At 45.8% G+C, this 17,572-nt stretch overlaps 1 protein-coding gene across 1 annotated transcript; it reads left to right on the top strand.

Annotated features, from left to right (window-relative positions):
• Nucleotides 1-566: 566 nt before the first annotated feature.
• On the top strand, nucleotides 567-17,376 carry LOC120943004 (F-box only protein 6-like). Its single transcript, XM_040356036.1, has 8 exons — nucleotides 567-675; nucleotides 780-823; nucleotides 4,048-4,087; nucleotides 7,869-7,906; nucleotides 11,042-11,168; nucleotides 14,406-14,501; nucleotides 16,063-16,198; nucleotides 17,080-17,376. The coding sequence occupies exons 3-8, from the start codon at nucleotides 4,071-4,073 to the stop codon at nucleotides 17,212-17,214; spliced, it is 549 nt and encodes a 182-aa protein (XP_040211970.1). The 5' UTR covers nucleotides 567-675; nucleotides 780-823; nucleotides 4,048-4,070; the 3' UTR covers nucleotides 17,215-17,376.
• The last annotated feature ends 196 nt before the right edge of the window (nucleotides 17,377-17,572 follow it).

Raw genomic sequence — 17,572 nt, 5'->3', positions numbered from 1 at the left:
AATTGGCTGCTGGGGAGAAGTGGCTCCGCCTGGACTCCTCTGTCGCCACCTGCCGTCCAGAGATGAAACTGCATCTCTGGAATACAGACTCACCCACAGGACAATCCAGAATTGGCGACAGCCAAATTTAACAAATCAGATGAATGAGAGCAACATAACTCTCTCATTCCCCCACTAAATTTAATATAGCACCTGTACGAAAAGTACACAGGCTCTACATTTTTCTTTTTATTGTGTTTGCAAAACCGCTGCGCAAATAGCGTGCAACATAAATTGCAAAGGTCACCATTTAATTCCCTAGAGTCTCTGTTAAAAGCATAAACAATGTATAATGTTTGAGGGTTAGAAGTACATTTCTAGCGAAAAATACGGATTTGAACTTGTAACCTGAAAAAGCCTTCAAGTGGTTAAATGTATGAAGCAATCTCTCCTTAGGCAATGTTGTTATCAGTATCGGTGCCCCCATCCAGGTATGTGCTTCCTGTGTCCCTCAGGGCTAGTCAGTGTTGATCCCTCATTGGTCCCATACACCCTCTCTCCTCCCCCCCCCTTCACATTTCTGCATCTTTTTCTTCTATTTAAACCCCCAACATGGGAACATCGCTCACCTTTGCGGCATTCACTTACACAGGCGAGCGTCCGTCCTCCTGGAACATTCCAAGCAGTAAATCTCAGGTATGATGTCTTCTAATGTTCTTATCTGCTGATGGACCTCTTCCTTTCCACTCTGAGCTACTTTACCACTGATATCTTTTCTTTTACATTCCCTTTTATTGCAGCTTTATTTGGTTTCTGCTCACCCGAGTCCATCTGAATTCCTAAGGTAAGCTTTTCAGATACAAACAGTTTTTTTCCTCATTGTCTCCCTAGTACATGTTTACAATGATTATATGTATGACATTTTTGTGTCCTTGTGTACTGTATAAAATAGATTACAGCGCACACATACAAAAATTCTATGGATGGCGTAGGACCCACTGATAATGGGGTACTTTGACGCAGTAGTGGGCGTAGCACTATATGACCATATGGTGTCACCAAGTCCCCATATTTTTGAATATGTTCAGGTGTTTTAAATAGCCTTGCAGGATTTAAATGTTGTTTTTGTATGTGTGATGTACAGGCATACCCCACTGTTAAGTACACAACGGGACCAGCGCATGTATGTAAAACGAAAATGTACTTAAAGTGAAAAAATACACTTTTTCACTTTTAGGGTGTAGTGGGGGGTCAGGGACTGTAGTGGGGGTGTCAAGAGCTGTAGTTGAGGTCTCAGGGGCTGTAGTGGGGGTGTCAGGGGCACACTGGAACAGGGTGGGGTATGCTCTTGGAGCTTCAGCTCCTTCTACTGCGGCTGCAAAATGTCCGTACAGTACTTGTAAGGCACTTTACATACATTCGCAGGTATGTCCTTACTCGCGAGTGTATGTAAAGTGAGTGTACTTAAAGCGGGGTATGCCTGTAATCTATTTTGTTCTGTTTGTGGTCATCAATGCATTTTTAGGGTGTGGCCCAACCCCCAAGACTTTTGTTTGCTCGTGTACTGTGTGTCTATGCTGTAGTAAAAAAATATTACATTTGTTTAATGTCATAGACCAGCCTTTTTCAACCAGGGAGCCTTGAGGTGTCTTCAGGGGTGCCTTGAGGTTTCTTTAGGGGTGCCTTGAGGTTTCTTCATGGGTTGCCTTGAGGTTTCTTCAGGGGTGCATTGGGGTTTCTTCAGGGGTGCCTTGAGGTTTCTTCAGGGGTGCCTCGGGGTTTCTTCAGGGGTGCCTTGAGGTTTCTTCAGGGGTGCCTTGAGGTTTCTTCAGGGGTGCCTTGAGGTTTCTTCAGGGGTGCCTTGAGGTTTATTTAGGGGTGCCTTGAGGTTTCTTCAGGGGTGCCTTGGGGTTTCTTCAGGGGTGCCTTGAGGTTTCTTCAGGGGTGCCTTGAGGTTTCTTCAGGGGTGCCTTGAGGTTTCTTTAGGGGTGCCTTGAGGTTTCTTCAGGGGTGCCTTGGGGTTTCTTCAGGGGTGCCTTGAGGTTTCTTCAGGGGTGCCTTGAGGTTTCTTCAGGGGTGCCTTGAGGTTTATTTAGGGGTGCCTTGAGGTTTCTTCAGGGGTGCCTTGAGGTTTATTTAGGGGTGCCTTGAGGTTTCTTCAGGGGTGCCTTGAGGTTTCTTCAGGGGTGCATTGGGGTTTCTTCAGGGGTGCCTTGAGGTTTCTTCAGGGGTGCCTTGAGGTTTCTTCAGGAGTGCCTTGAGGTTTCTTTAGGGGTGCCTTGAGGTTTCTTCAGGGGTGCATTGGGGTTTCTTCAGGGGTGCCTTGAGGTTTCTTCAGGAGTGCCCTGAGGTTTCTTCAGGGGTGGCTTGGGGTTTCTTCAGGGGTGCCTTGAGGTTTCTTCAGGGGTGCCTTGGCAAAATTCCTAAAAGCTTCCCAAAAATTGAATACAATCCGGCGGGTGGATGAAACTTGCCTTTTAGTTATACAAAGCCACCGGTTTTCATTGTGCACCATAGCAACCTTCTATCTGCAGGTGTCCTAATGGCCTCATCAGTTGATAAGGAGTCCAAAGATGTCAACATTTTTAGAGGATATTTCGAGACTGTTCATAATTTTGGAGGGCACCTCGAGACTGTCCATATTTTTTTTTAGGGTGCCTCGAGACTGTTCATAATTTTGGAGGGCGCCTCGAGACTGTTTCTAATTTTGGAGGGTGCCTCGAGACTGTCCATAATTTTGGAGGGCGCCTCGAGACTGTTCATAATTTTGGAGGGCGCCTCGAGACTGTTCATAATTTTGGAGGGCGCCTCGAGACTGTTCATAATTTAGGAGGGTGCCTCGAGACTGTTCATAATTTTGGAGGGCACCTCGAGACTGTCCATAATTTTGGAGGGCGCCTTGAGACTGTCCATAATTCTGGAGGGCGCCTCGAGACTGTCCATAATTTTTTTTAGGGTGCCTCAAGACTGTCCATAATTTTGGAGGGCACCTCGAGACTGTCCATATTTTTTTTAGGGTGCCTCGAGACTGTTTATAATTTTGGAGGGCGCCTCGAGACTGTCCATAATTTTGGAGGGTGCCTCGATACTGTCCACATATTTTAAAGGGTGCCTTGAGTGAAAAAAGGTTGAGAAACATTGTCCTAGACACAGCAATTCATTTAATTCCATTGGCAAGTGGTACTTAAAGCCTAATTTTTTTTTTATCTTAATGCAATCCTTGCATTAAGGTAAAAAAATGTTTAGGCATCAGTATGCCCCCCCCTTTTACTTACCTAATCTCTTCATTCAATCCAGCGTCCACAGTACCACATCTCTTGTCCGGTATGTCGGGTGTAATTCTCAGTATCTGTTCTTATTCTGTATGTAGGGACTCTGCACAGTACCACTTCTCTTGTCCGGTATGTCGGGTGTAATTCTCAGTATCTGTTCTTATTCTGTATGTATGGACTCTGCACAGTACCACTTCTCTTGTCCTGTATGTCGGGTGTAATTCTCGGTACCTCCTCTTATTCTGTATGTATGGACTCTGCACAGTACCACTTCTCTTGTCCTGTATGTCGGGTGTAATTCTCAGTATCTGTTCTTATTCTGTATGTATGGACTCTGCACAGTACCACTTCTCTTGTCCTGTATGTCGGGTGTAATTCTCGGTATCTGTTCTTATTCTGTATGTATGGACTCTGCACAGTACCACTTCTCTTGTCCGGTATGTCGGGTGTAATTCTCAGTATCTGTTCTTATTCTGTATGTATGGACTCTGCACAGTACTACTTCTCTTGTCCTGTATGTCGGGTGTAATTCTCGGTACCTCCTCTTATTCTTGTATGTATGGACTCTGCACAGTACTACTTCTCTTGTCCTGTATGTCGGGTGTAATTCTCAGTATCTGTTCTTATTCTGTATGTATGGACTCTGCACAGTACTACTTCTCTTGTCCTGTATGTCAGGTGTAATTCTCAGTATCTGTTCTTATTCTGTATGTATGGTCTCTGCACAGTACCACTTCCTTTTTTTTTTTTTTTGCATGCTGATTGTAATTCTCTTGTGTTTTATTTCATTTTTCAGCTGCGGGGACTGTGACTGCAAATATGTGGGGAACAAATGGGTGAGATTACCATTGACCTGTTCACACACAATGTATGGGATCTATTTTTTGGGCACACACAAGGATAGGGAGATGTAGATAACATTGAATAGTAATTTTCAGCCAGAACCAGTTTTGGAAAATGTAGAGATCAAGGCTACAAAGATTTATCAGGAAATGATCAGACAAAGTAACATTAGAAGCCTGCATGAATAAATTCCTGATAAGTCATATTATATTACGGCAATAATGTGTTTCAGAAACACCACCTCTTATTAAAAAGTCATCCTTGAACTCCAGACAGCAAATTTGACTAGGATAAGTTGATGTCATCAGTTTGCTGCAGGCAGGAGGAAGCATTTCCTCAATCTCCTCTCCCCCGGTAATGAGAATGCAATATGGTCAGGGCAGGACTTAGGGTGGTGGGGGCCCCTGGGCTTGAGTGTTGATTGAGGGGCCCCCTGGAACCGAGAAGTGGGGGGGTCTAAGTTGTTGAGCGGGGGGGGTGCCACCGAGATCGAGCGGGGGGGCTGCCACCGATCCGAGTTGTTGAGCCGGGGGGGGGGGGCACCGATCGGAGCTGACCAAAGTTGTTGCGCGGTGGGGGGGGGCGCCGATCGGAGTTGTTGAGCAGGGGGGGTCGCGGATTGATCAAAGTTGTTGAAGGGGGGGTGAAGGGGACTTCTTACCTCTTCATCAGCAGTGGCATAGCTCCTCCTGCTTCCTCCTCCCGGGGCCCCCTATTGGGCAGGGCCCATGGGCTTGAGCCCAGTCAAGCCCAATGGTAAGTCCGGCCCTGAATATGGTAACTCACAAGGTGGGAGGTAAAGCAATATTGGCTGATCTGTGTCTAACCTTTGTGAACACAGCCTAAAAACTGCACTGGCAACGGGATTGGGAAAGTTTAGCTGAATAACTAGATATGTAGTATGTTTGTAATTGATGGTATACTTATTGGTTTTGTAATGCAAGCATACTACAGTGTTTATAATGATGATCTCAAAAATGTTGTGTGGCGGACCGCCTGGCACCCCGACCGGGTGCCTCCTGCCCTCCAAACCCAGCAGATCAGTAGCTAATACCAACCTGTTACCCCAAGCATTGTACACAGACAAGATATTGAGGTAGAACCAAAAGGAACCATTTTTTTTCAGAAATACAGGTTTTTATACACTTCAACAATAGGGGTAGTAATCACATAAACAATGAAAAAAATATTACATATTGGGGTAAATATCCTACAGTGGTTAAGTAATGCGGTAAAGTCCACAAAAGACTAATCACATCTAAAGGCTCATACACACAGTCAGACATCCAACAAAATTTCCCTTGGATTTTTTTTCCTAATTGATTTGTCCGGCCACACCCATAGCATACACACAGTCAGACTTTTCTGCAAACTTTTCTAAAACTTTCCTAACATCATGTGTTTTTTTTGCTATTTTCTGCTCTTTACCGCCACCTTTTGGTTAACTTCTGCTATTGTTTGTTGCTTTTAACATTGGTTCTGAGCATGCGTATTTGCACTTTGTCCAAAAGTTGGTTGGATTGCTGTACACACAGTCAGACAAGGCACCATCGGACTTTTGTTGCCGAAAAGTTGGTCCGATGGAGCGTACACACGGTCAGACAAATTAGAAAACTTGCAGATTTTGAAGTTGGTTGGCAAAAAGTGTGACCGTGTGTATGGGGCTTTAGGAATCTCGAGGAGGAATAGCAAACAGACAGAAACAATAGGTGACTCAACCAACAATGGGGAAACACAGGTACACATTGTAACAGTAAACACATAACACTTTACAAACAGATTACACATAACAGTAGGAGTCCCCAGCATCAGGTTGTTTTGAGCAGATTGGAATCTTCTGCATTGAGTCTCTGAGTCTAGGAAGGGGTTGAAGCAACCAAAGCTGTTTGGGGCTGTTGGTACTCTACCCCCAACAAAACACAGAGGCCCCCAAATCTGTGTCTCTCAGGGAGACATGGACTTGAATCCAAAGTGAAACTACTCTAAGGCCCCGTACACACGACCGAACATGTCTGCTGAAACTGGTCCGCGGACCAGTTTCAGCAGACATGTTCGGTCGTCTGTACAGCCGAGCGGACAGGTTTCCAGCGGACATTTGTCCACCCGACGGTTTTCACTTCGACATATGCGTGGAAGCATTGAACTTCCAGGGCCGCGCACGTCGCGGCCTCGTCACTGCGTATCGTGTGTACGTGCGGATTTCTGTACGATGGTGAGTACAGCCATCATACAGAAATCTCCGGGCGGACATGTCCGCTGAAAACGGTCCTGCGGACCGTTTTCATCGGACATGTTTGCCCGTGTGTACGAGGCCTTAAAGTCCCCCAGGCCCACCCCTCCAAAAGAATAGAGCCCCCTCAAACGCCAGGGCCCATAGTCAGTAGGCAAGAGTCCCCTCTGAATGACCCAGTTGAGTCTGTCACATGTTGGCAAACTTATTTTGCAGAGAAACAGTTGATTTCCATTTGGCCAACAATTGAGTTAATTGCTCTTTAATTCGTTAATACAATTTTAGGCACTGCAATTTGAAGCTACCTAGAATAAGAGGGACCCTTTTAGGGGCTGAAGGTTTTTTCCCCTAATGCATGAAGGTAAGAAAACCTTCAGTATGCAGCTCCTCCCACAGCCCCCCCCCCCATATTTACCTGAGCCTTATCTTGATCAAGCAATGTGCATGAGAGCAGCTGTTCTCTAGGCTCTCTCCCTCCTCATTGGCTCAGACACAGCAGTGAGAAACATTGGCTCCCGCTGTTAATCGCAGCCAGTGAGGAGAGAGCGGGGGGGATGGGGTGGAACCCTGCTCTCTATGTCTTATGGACACACAGAGCAGGGCTCAGGAGCGAGCACACAGGGAGCCCCCATAGCAAGTGGCTTCCTGTGGGAACACACTGCAGTGGGAAGGGACCAGGAGCTCAGAGAAGAGGAGGATTGGGGCTCTCTGCAAAACCATTATACACAGCAGGTAAGTATGACATGTATGTTCATGAAAACTATGGGCCAGATTCACAGAAAAAGTACGCGGGAGTATCTGCTGATACTCCGGCGTACTTTCAAATTTGCCGCGTCGTATCTTTATTTTGAATTCTCAAACAAAGATACAACGGCATTTGGCTAAGATCCGACAGGCGTACGGCTTCGTACGCCTTCGGATCTTAGGATGCAATACTTCGGCGCTCGCTGGGTGGAGTTGGCGTTTTTTTCCGCATCGGTATGCTAATTAGCTGTTTACGGCGATCCACGAAGGTACGCTCGGTCGTCGCATTCTCTTACGTCATCGCTAGTCGCCTTTTCCCGTCGTAAAGTTGCGACTGCTATTTAGGTGGTGTAAAATTAGACAGGCCATGTTAAAGTATGGCCGTCGTTCCCGCGTCGAATTTAACATTTTTTTTTTTTTTTTGCGTAAGACGTCCGGGAATAGGAAAGGACGTAACGCACGTCGCCGTTCAAAAAATGACGTCATTTCGCGCAAAGCATGGCGGGAAATTTAAAAACGGAGCATGCGCAGTACATTCAGCACGGGAACGCGCCTAATTTAAATGATACACGCCCCATTTGAATTAGGCGGGCTTGCGCCAGACGGCTTTACGCTACGCCGCCGCAAGTTTACAGGCAAGTGCTTTGTGAATCAAGCACTTGCGCTGAAAACTTGCAGGGGTGTAACGTAAATGACATGCGTTACGCCGCCGCAAATGTATGTGAATCTGGCCCTATGTTTCTGATGTTTTTTAATGGTAATCTTTCACCAATAATTATTGATAATTTTCTTCTATCTAGCCTGAAGAGAAACTTGATCAAAAATCCAAGCGCTCTAGGTGAGATTGTTATTCCTATTTGAGTGTATGAAAGAAAATGTGATTGTTTACATGAAGAGCTCCCTTTTATTTGATGTACAGGTGCTTACTGTATTTGTAAGGATAGGTCTTGAACCTCTATATTGTATTATTGCTCGGAGGGGGGGGGGGGGTGGTCTATACCTCAACCTGGAAAATATGACATCATTGCCTCTAGATGGCGCTGATGATCACAGGAAATAAACATAGCAAATTACCATGATTCTACATTACACTGGTGTGCAAGGGAATTTGCATGTCAGTTTATTTTTTCCTAATTCTATTGGGCTCTGTTCACATATCAGGCTGGGTTCACACCATTGCGAATTGGATGTGGATTAACCGCATCCAATTCGCAATAGCAGGGGATTTTGACCGGCTCTTTATGGAGCCTGTTCACATATCTCCGCAGCGAGGCTGGGCATCTTTTGGTCCGTTTCAGTCCAAAATTCTGGCTGAAATCGGACCTGAAACGGTGAACCTGTACGGTTTAGGAGATACTCTGCATGCAGCCGCTGAGGTCAGAGGCGCATGCGCTTTGAATGCCCCAGCTGAAGGCCCGACAGCGTTGCCGAACCGTGCCGGGAAGAAAATACGTCATCGCGGCTTCGGCCACTCGCAGCACCGGAGCCGCGAACCCGGGCAAGATGTCAGCTCCCTCGGTGTGGACCGGGCTCCCGATACTTCTGATGTAAGTATTTCACGATGAGCTAGTATACGCTGCATACTAGCTCATTATGCCTTTGCCTTGCAGGTTTTTTTTCCTTTTAAATGTGTGGGTTTACTACCGCTTTAAAAGGGTTCTGAAGGCAGGAGGTCTCATCTCGATCCAGCAATGTTGCACAAGAGACTCAGCTGTCTGGGACTCTCCCTCCTCATTGGCTGAGACAGCAGCAGGCACCATTGGCTCCCCCTGCTGTCAATCAAAGTCATTGAGGAAAGAGAGGGGGCGGAGCCAAGCCACTGCTCCGTGTCAGATTGGACACACAGAGCTGTGACTCGGCTTGGGTGCCCCTATAGAAAGCTGCTTGCTGTGGGGGCACCAGGCAGGAGGGAAAAAGCCATAAACGCCGGTGAGGGCTCCGGGAAGAGGAGGATCCGGGCTGCTCTGTGTAAACCACTACACAGAGGAGGTAAGTATAATATGTTTGTTATTTTTAAACCAAAAAAAAAAAAACACAAATTTTATGTTGTTGGAGAATGAACGTTGAAGCCCAAAGCCAACATTCTGGGTTTTACATAATTCCATGTACCTGGAGGGGTGACAGAGATGGACTTCTTTCACTGTCCAGTCACAGGCTGGGGATGGGTCCAGGATGACCTTGGTTTAGAGCAGGGGTCTCCAAACTGCGGCCCGAGGGCCAGATGTGGCCCTTTGCTAGCCTTTATCCGGCCCTTGGGGCACAATTCCTCCCACTGACATGAGGCACTATTCCTCCCATTGACACCAACAATGGGGCACTATATTATCCACTGATACCAAAGATGGGATACTATTCCTCCTACTAATAGGGGGAATACTCCTCTTCCTATTGACCACCAACCCTGAGGCCATATATGTTCTCACTGATGCTAGGCCCGTGACTTTTTCTTCCCTTGCTGGCCCCAATCCGGCCCTCCTAAAGTCTGAAGGGCAATAAAGTGGCCCTTTGTTTGAAAAGTTTGGAGACCCCTGGTTTAGAGGAAGTTGGAGGAATGATGATGGCCATCAGACTGAGGACATCTAGCAGCAGAAAGGCACAGAGGGGGAAATATCTGAATATTACAGCCAACACTGGTTTTATTTATATATTCTATTGGACTAATCCAGGGTTGTCCAAACTTTTTTCAAAGAGGGCCAGATTTGATGAAGTGAACATGCATGAGGGCCGACTATTTTGCCTGACATTCTGGTCATTTGAACCATTAAAATTCTGTCTAAGTGTGTTCGTCTGAGCACTAATACACGGCCCAACAAGAATTCTCTTGAAGAAGGAAAATCACCGCTCAAGGTGGGTCTGCTATAGGGTCATACACAGGTGTAGGATTCCAAGGGTGCTGGCAGTGCACTAGGCAAGCATTGGCGTAAAATGAAGGATGGATGGCTGCACTCCAAACCAAACAGGTTGTCTTTATTTAAACGAACAGCAAAAACATACCGGATCACAGCAACAGAAACAGGAGGATAACCGACGTTTCGCACTGACTTAGTGCTTATTCATGAAGAATTATCTTGCCTTTGTGGCTGTGTGTGGTGAAGAGATGAGCTTGGGCGTGTTATTTGGATATACTGTATGTATTTTATTTGTGGCCCCAACGAATCCCAGAGCGCTGCTTAGGGCTAAGCTGAGCTTGGACGTGTTATTTGGATATACCGTATTTATCGGCGTATAACACGCACAGGCTTACCATTGCCATGAATGCAGCCTCACCATTGCCATGAATGCAGCCTTACCATTGCCATGAATGCAGCAACCAATGCAGCCTTACCATTGCAACCTCACATGTGCCATAAATGCAGCCTCACATGTGCTATAAATGCAGCCTTACCATTGCCATCAGTGCAGCCTGAACGATGCCCATTTGCAGCCTCGGAGGGCAGAGGGAGGGGGCGGGACAAGTGCCGACAGATTACAAACAGGAGAATGTCTTGTTTACCCTGTGGCCTCTTTAATACAAAGTCCTGCCTCCTATGATAGACAGAACAGTCGTCCAATGGCATCCCAGGAGACGGGAATTCCAATAGAGACGCTGCTGAGTAAACAGGAGATTCTCTTCATGTAATCTGACGGCGCTTGTCCTGCCCCCTCCCTGTCCACTCCAAGGCAGTGCCAATAAATACAGTATATACCTTTTGTGGCCCTGGGGGCCACAAACAATATATATATCCAAATCCCCAGGGGGGCCATATTAAATCAACAGGGGGGCCGCATTTGGCCCCCGGGCCTGACTTTGGACATGCCTGGACTAATCAATATGCGGTTTATGGCTAGAGTTCTGCCTTAATAAATCCACAGACGTGTGCCTACAATCAATTTTATATCATGACATTTATATTGGTAGAAACGTGACTTATATTTTGCTGTGTGTTGTGTAAACTACATGTGTGTTTTCCGATTCTGTGTTCCCCCGCTGTAGAGGGTTTACAAAACTGGTCCATAGATGAAAATGGTGGTAGCCAATGGAAGGTTGAAGATTTGCCTGGAGGTGAAGGAGAGATGTTTCCAAATACATCGGTCCAAAAATACTTTGTAACCTCCAACCAGTAAGGCCAAATTTCCTTCATTAATGTCATTAACACAAAAAATACTGTCAACTGTTTTTTTAGGTTTTCATTTTATACTTCTAATGGGACATGTGATGGTTGAATTCAGGAGGGGGGGGGGGGGCTTTTGAATACATAAAGACAAGACATGAGTTTGGGGTGGAGGAACAACGTGACTGGCCTGCATTGTTTCCAAAATGAGAAAAAGGTTTTGCCTTTGGTCCACCTTTCTGACCATGTTTTATGTTCACTCAAAATTTTGGGTGTACTTTGAATTAGTCACATTCCGAAGCCTCAATCATGGGGTGCTTCTGCCCGTAGCATCCTGTTTTTTATTTAAATTGCGTGGCTCACCCACACAGCTACCTTATCCACTCAGAGAAGGCCCACAAACATCCCGCAACAACTTGGACGCCCCCGCCCATTCTGGGTCAATCCATCACCCCTAGCACCAAAGTCAAAAGTCTCGGAGTCCTCTTCGACACCCACATGACAATGGATGCACAAATAGGGTCAGTAGTCAGCGGATCGCACCATCTGCTGCGCCTTCTACGCAGACTCACTCCCTTTATCCCCAAAAAAAAGACATAGCAGTCGTGGTGGGAACAATTATCAACTCCAGACTTGACTATGCAAATGCCCTCTATCTTGGACTCCCAAAATACCCAATCACTCGTCTGCAAGTCGTTCAAAATACGGCCGCTCGACCTGTGACTGGGAAAAAAACATGGGAATCAATCTCACCTTCACTGAGATCCCTTCATTGGTTGCCAGTAAAAGACAGAATCACTTTCAAAGCACTCTGTCTAACGCATAAGTGTGTTCAAGGAAATGCCCCCCAATATCTATGCGAGAAACTAAAAGCTCACAAACACCAATCGCATTCTGCGATCCACCAACCAAAATCTACTCCAGATACCCAAAGCCAGATAGAAGTCCAAAGGAGAACGAAGATTTGCGGTCCAAGGACCCAGACTATGGAACGCTCTACCAACCAGCATCCGATTGGAGGTGAACCACCTGGCCTTCAGGAGAAAGATCAAGACCCATCTCTTCTGAGGGCCCAGGGAACGGATACCAAGCGCCCAGAGGCGATTCAGTTCGCATGTGTTGCGCTATATAAGTTTCTCACTCACTCAACATGTGAATGGAGGACCATCAGTCCCATCTGCAAAGAGATTACCTCGAAAGAGTAGGATTTTAAAGCGGTGTTTCACCCTAAAAACAACTTTATAGCATCTCATTCAGCATAGTAGCGCGAGCTACATTATGCCTTTATATTTTTTTTTCCCTGCGCCGTACTCACTGTTTAATCGAGTAGTAAAATTTCAGACTCCCCGCGGGGAATGGGCGTTCCTATTCAGAGGGCTCGTGATTGACGGCCGGCTATGGCGCGTCACGAAAATAGCCGGAGTAGGTCTCGGCTCTTCCCGGCGCTATACATCAGAGCTGACTGCGCAGGCGCCGTGAAGAGCAAACACCTATTTCAGCTATTTCCGTGAAGCGTGACGCGCCATAGCCGGCCGTCAATCACGAGCCCTCTGAATAGGAACGCCCATTCCCCTGAAACTTTACTACGCGATTACAGAGTGAGTATGGCGCCAAAAAAAAAATATAAAGGCATACTGTAGCTCACGCTACTATGCTGAATGAGATGCTAGAAAAAAAAATGTTTTAGGGAGAACCCCCGCTTTAAAGGCAATGAAAAATAAATTGAAAAAAAAATATAGAAAAATATATATAATTTATTACAGACTCAGAAAAACATAGAAACCACAAAGTGGTACACAATTGAAAACAAATGTACATTGAAAATGCGTGGACATACGATACAAAATGAGACAGAATTCCCCAAAAATGGGATCCCAAGGGAACCAGATTTGCTGGACCCGACGCGTTTCGAATATGTGAGTTTACAATATATTCTTCTTCAGGGATAACAACATTTCTGGAATTGTAAAATACATCATAAATGAAATGAATAATGCATAATTACAAACAATAATATAAATATATCAGCGAAAAAACATTGTCGCTTAATCTTGACATACAATATAACTTACATGAGCACACATTTTCAAAAAGGAACAAAAGCCCCCACCCCAGACTCTCATCAGAAATCCACCAATCCCATTACAGCATGAGGGAGTCCAGGAATCAAAGGATTCAACTTGGATTGCCAAAAACAGAGTATCCACAACGATTCAGCAAATTTGGTTCCCTTGGGATCCCATTTTTGGGGTTTTCCGTCTCATTTTGTATTGTATGTCCATGCAATTTCAATGTACATTTGTTTTTAATTGTGTACTACTTTTTGGTTTCTAGGAGTCTGTGATAAATTATATATATTTTTTCAATTTATTTTTCATTGCCCTTAAAATCCCACTCTCTTTTGAGGTAATCTCTTTTTTGATTCATTGGGGCTGGTGGCAATGTACATGACAGCTCACGGGAGTCTAATTTCTTTATACCAGTCCCATCTGCTGCCATGAAAAAGGACTTGGAGTTCCTAATGGAGCACATGTCCAGTATTTACTTCTCCAGACCCATAGATGAAGGTACAGAACTCCTGGGGGAGTAATCTGCATGAGGACCTGATGCTGGAAATAGAGAAGCAAGCACTCACATAGCCACATCCGGGGAACAAGAAAAAAAGGGCTACCAGAATTGGTAACCCAAGGTCAAGGTCGGACTTTTGAGGCACAGTAAACAATGGAGAATGCTCGAGAAAAATTACAATATTTATTTTACCTCCCTGGCGGTATTCCCGAGTCTGGCTCCAGTACCATTAGCGGTATCCCCGAGCCAGACTCTGGATCGCATCGCAGTATCCAGGCAGAGTTTTCTTACCTTGTCCCTGCGATGTCTCCTCACTCAATTCACACAGTCCTGCCGAGCTCCTTTCCCTGCAAAATTACGACGCATGGGGGCAGAGATCGGCTCCAAATTCAAAAAAATAAAAATAATAATAAGTGCTGCCCTAGGCCAGGATACAGCGTTGGTGGGGGGGGTATGCATTTAAATCTTTTGATCTACCAGACAGCACAATTCCAAGTTGGTGTTTTTTTTTTAAGTCTACAACTAGGACATTTCCTCTGATGGATTTGGGGGTGTGAAAAGGATAAGTTTTTCCAGTAGAAGGTTTTGCAATGTATATAGATCATGTTGTTAATGTTAATTTTCTTGAGGTCCTAAATAAGGGATAAAAAAAATAAATAAATCTTTTGATCTTTGCAGGACCTGCAAGAAGTCCCAGCTTATCGACCTAAAGAAAGAGGGGTTCAGTGCTGAGATTTTGGACAAATTTCAACCGGCCATTATCGTCACAGACTGGTAAGTGTCATTTATAATCGATTTTTTTTTAAATCGATTAATCAACTAGTTTCGATTACCGTATTTATACCCCATGTTTAAGAGGGAATTTTCTGGAAAAACTAATTTTTTTAAGTAAACAACTTTGAAGCAATCTAAGCCAGTCTCTTGGGTGTCCCTCAGACTTTCCTGACAGATGGGAGGGGAGGGAAAAAGCTAGGAGAGCAGCAGCTCTCATGCATAATGCTGGATCGCGATGGGGTTCAGGCAAAGTAATCATAGAGCCTGGGATTTTCCCAAATAATGAGACTAGATTTCTACTGGCACTTCTCTGCAGATGCAGGTTTTGATTGAAGTGGCAAGGATTGGCCGTCCACCTAATAAAACTTAGTGTACGGAGTACACTTGCCTCTCACACATACCTCGGAGGGGGACAAGCGCCCGCCAGAAATCACTGAGCCGTCATCTCCTCTCCACTTGGCTGTCACGTCACACACTCACAGTCCCGCCTCCGCCATCGGCATTGGACCATCTCTTATGATAGACTGAACACCGAGCCGAGTGAGAGCCGAGAGGAGATGACGGCTCGGTGATTTCCGGCGGTCGCTCGTCCCCCTCCTTCGAAGGAGATGGCCCAATGCTGATGGCGGAGGCGGGACTGTGCGTGTGTGACGTGCCAGCCGAGTGAGAGCCGAGAGGAGATGACAGCTCGGTGATTTCCGGCGGGCGCTCGTCCCCCTCCTTCACAGGAGATGGTCCGATGCTGATGGCGGAGGCGGGACTGTGCGTGTGTGACGTGCCAGCCGAGAGGAGATGATGGCTCTGTGATTTCCGGTGGGCGCTCGTCCCCCTCCTTCCCCTCCGAGGTATGCTATCGGCATAAAACACGCACCCACGATTTCCCCCCAATTTTATGTGTGAAAAAAAGTGTGTGTTATACGCCGATAAATACGGTAATTATAACCAAAATTTTGATTAAATATAACCGTAATGTCCACACGTCTCCCCCAGTAATGTCCACACGTCTCCCCCCCCAAACATGTCCCCGGTAATGTCCCCCAGTAATGTCCACACATCTCCCTCAGTAATGTCCACACATCTCCCTCAGTAATGTCCACACATCTCCCTCAGTAATGTCCACACATCTCCCCCAGTAATGTCCACACATGTCTTCCAGTAATGTCCACACATCTCCCCCAGTAATGTCCACACATGTCTTCCAGTAATGTCCACACGTCTCCCCCAGTAACGTCCACGCGTCTCCCCCAGTAACGTCCACGCGTCTCCCCCAGTAACGTCCACGCGTCTCCCCCAGTAACGTCCACGCGTCTCCCCCAGTAATGTCCACGCGTCTCCCCCAGTAATGTCCACACATCTCCTCCAGTAATGTCCACAAAGTTGTAATGATATGTACAGTTTTACGAACACCTGTCAAAGTTGCAAAATTGTGCTCAGGCATTTAGATTTGTTTTACCACTAGAAAGGGGTTAAAATTTGATATACAAGTACACTACAGCTTAGGTACTATATTTTTACTCAAAGTTGTAGTAATGCCCTATGACACTTTTTTCCCCCTCCTCAGGTATGCGGCAAGGAAGGACTGTAGCTGCCAGTATGAGTTGTTGGTCCGACTGCTTTCTGAAGACAAGAAAACCATACAGGAGTTTCACCCACAACCCGTGAATCTACCGCAACGTTGTGACGGCCAATGGCATTATGTAATGTTCCAATTCCTTACAGATCTTTCCATAATGTTGCTTTACGTAAAGAGTTGCTGATGACATTTGACACATCAATAGGTGTAACATCAATATGGGGCCGAGTCCCAGCGGTTTTGAGGAGACGTCCGGCGGGTTTTGTCCTTGTATGGTATTCTCTGTCTCAGATGACGGTGCTGATGGAAGATCTGGGGCTAGCCTGCAGGGGAGAAACATGGAAGGTGCAAGCTGGAAAAGTGGTTGCCGCAATGAGAACCAGCATGGAACGCGGAACCTGGAAGTGACATCAGTGGGTGGGACACGTTTCGGAGCGGCCTATTGCCCGGCAATAGGCCGCTCCGAAACGCGTTCCGTCCACCTCTGACATCACTTTTGTCCCGCGTTCTACGCTTGTTCCCACAGCGGCGACTGCTCTTCCAGCTTCCATGGTTCTCCTCTGCTGGCTGGCCCGGGATCTTCTACCAGTACCGCCGCCTGACACAGAGATATCATACATGGACAGAGCACACGCCGGACACCCGTTGGATGTTTCCCTGCACACCGCTGGGACTTCTATTACACAAATGAGCCATTTTACCAACTGGTTCTTGTGTTTTAACTTCTTGAGGCATTACTTGTTTATACTGCACTTAGAAGCACCTTCTGCTCTTCACTTTTGTTTTTACCAGAGAGCTGCTTCCCTCTCCTTGAAGAAGTGCTGCTGAAGTGTACCTCTTAGGACCACCAGCCTCTTGTTTTTATCCCCCCCAAAGTGCCCTGTTTCTTTTTTTTCTAACTTTATATAATTTCCTATTCATTTTAACCCTTTTCTACATAAATTGTATGTGTAGCAACCCTTAATTCAATTTTATGTTAAGACTTCTCTTCCTCTTCCCCTTTAGGTAACACACACCTTCAGTAACTATGGACCAGGAGTGCGCTATATCTCTTTTCAGCATGGCGGGAAGGACACCTTGAACTGGGCCGGCTGGTATGGCGTGCGAGTCTCCAACAGCAGCATCTCTGTGGACATTTAGGGTCCAACTGCGTGAATGTGACATGTTTTCATTTCCCCATCTAGTGCTGAAGGACACTGCTAACCTGATTTTTGTAGTTTATTGTTTAAAATACGCAGTTGTCTTAGAATTATAATTCAAAGCAGCCGAAATATGAAATATTACTCTGTCATTGTTCTGGTACTACAGTACCAGAATGTCAATAAAGCATTACACTCACCCTCAGACTTTTTTTTTTCCCTACAAAAAAACCTAGTGGGCAATATTTATTGTGAAAAGGGTGGGACTTTAAAAGGTACCAAAAGATTACGGTATACAAAAGTTTATTTTTTATATATATATATATATATATATATATATAAAAAAGTATAAATGTTAT

Source organism: Rana temporaria, chromosome 6 (assembly GCF_905171775.1).
Source record: "Rana temporaria chromosome 6, aRanTem1.1, whole genome shotgun sequence".
In the NCBI taxonomy this organism is placed as follows: Eukaryota; Metazoa; Chordata; class Amphibia; order Anura; family Ranidae; genus Rana; species Rana temporaria.
The sequence above is the reverse complement of the archived record's forward strand: the minus strand, read 5'-3'. Positions and strand labels throughout refer to the sequence as shown.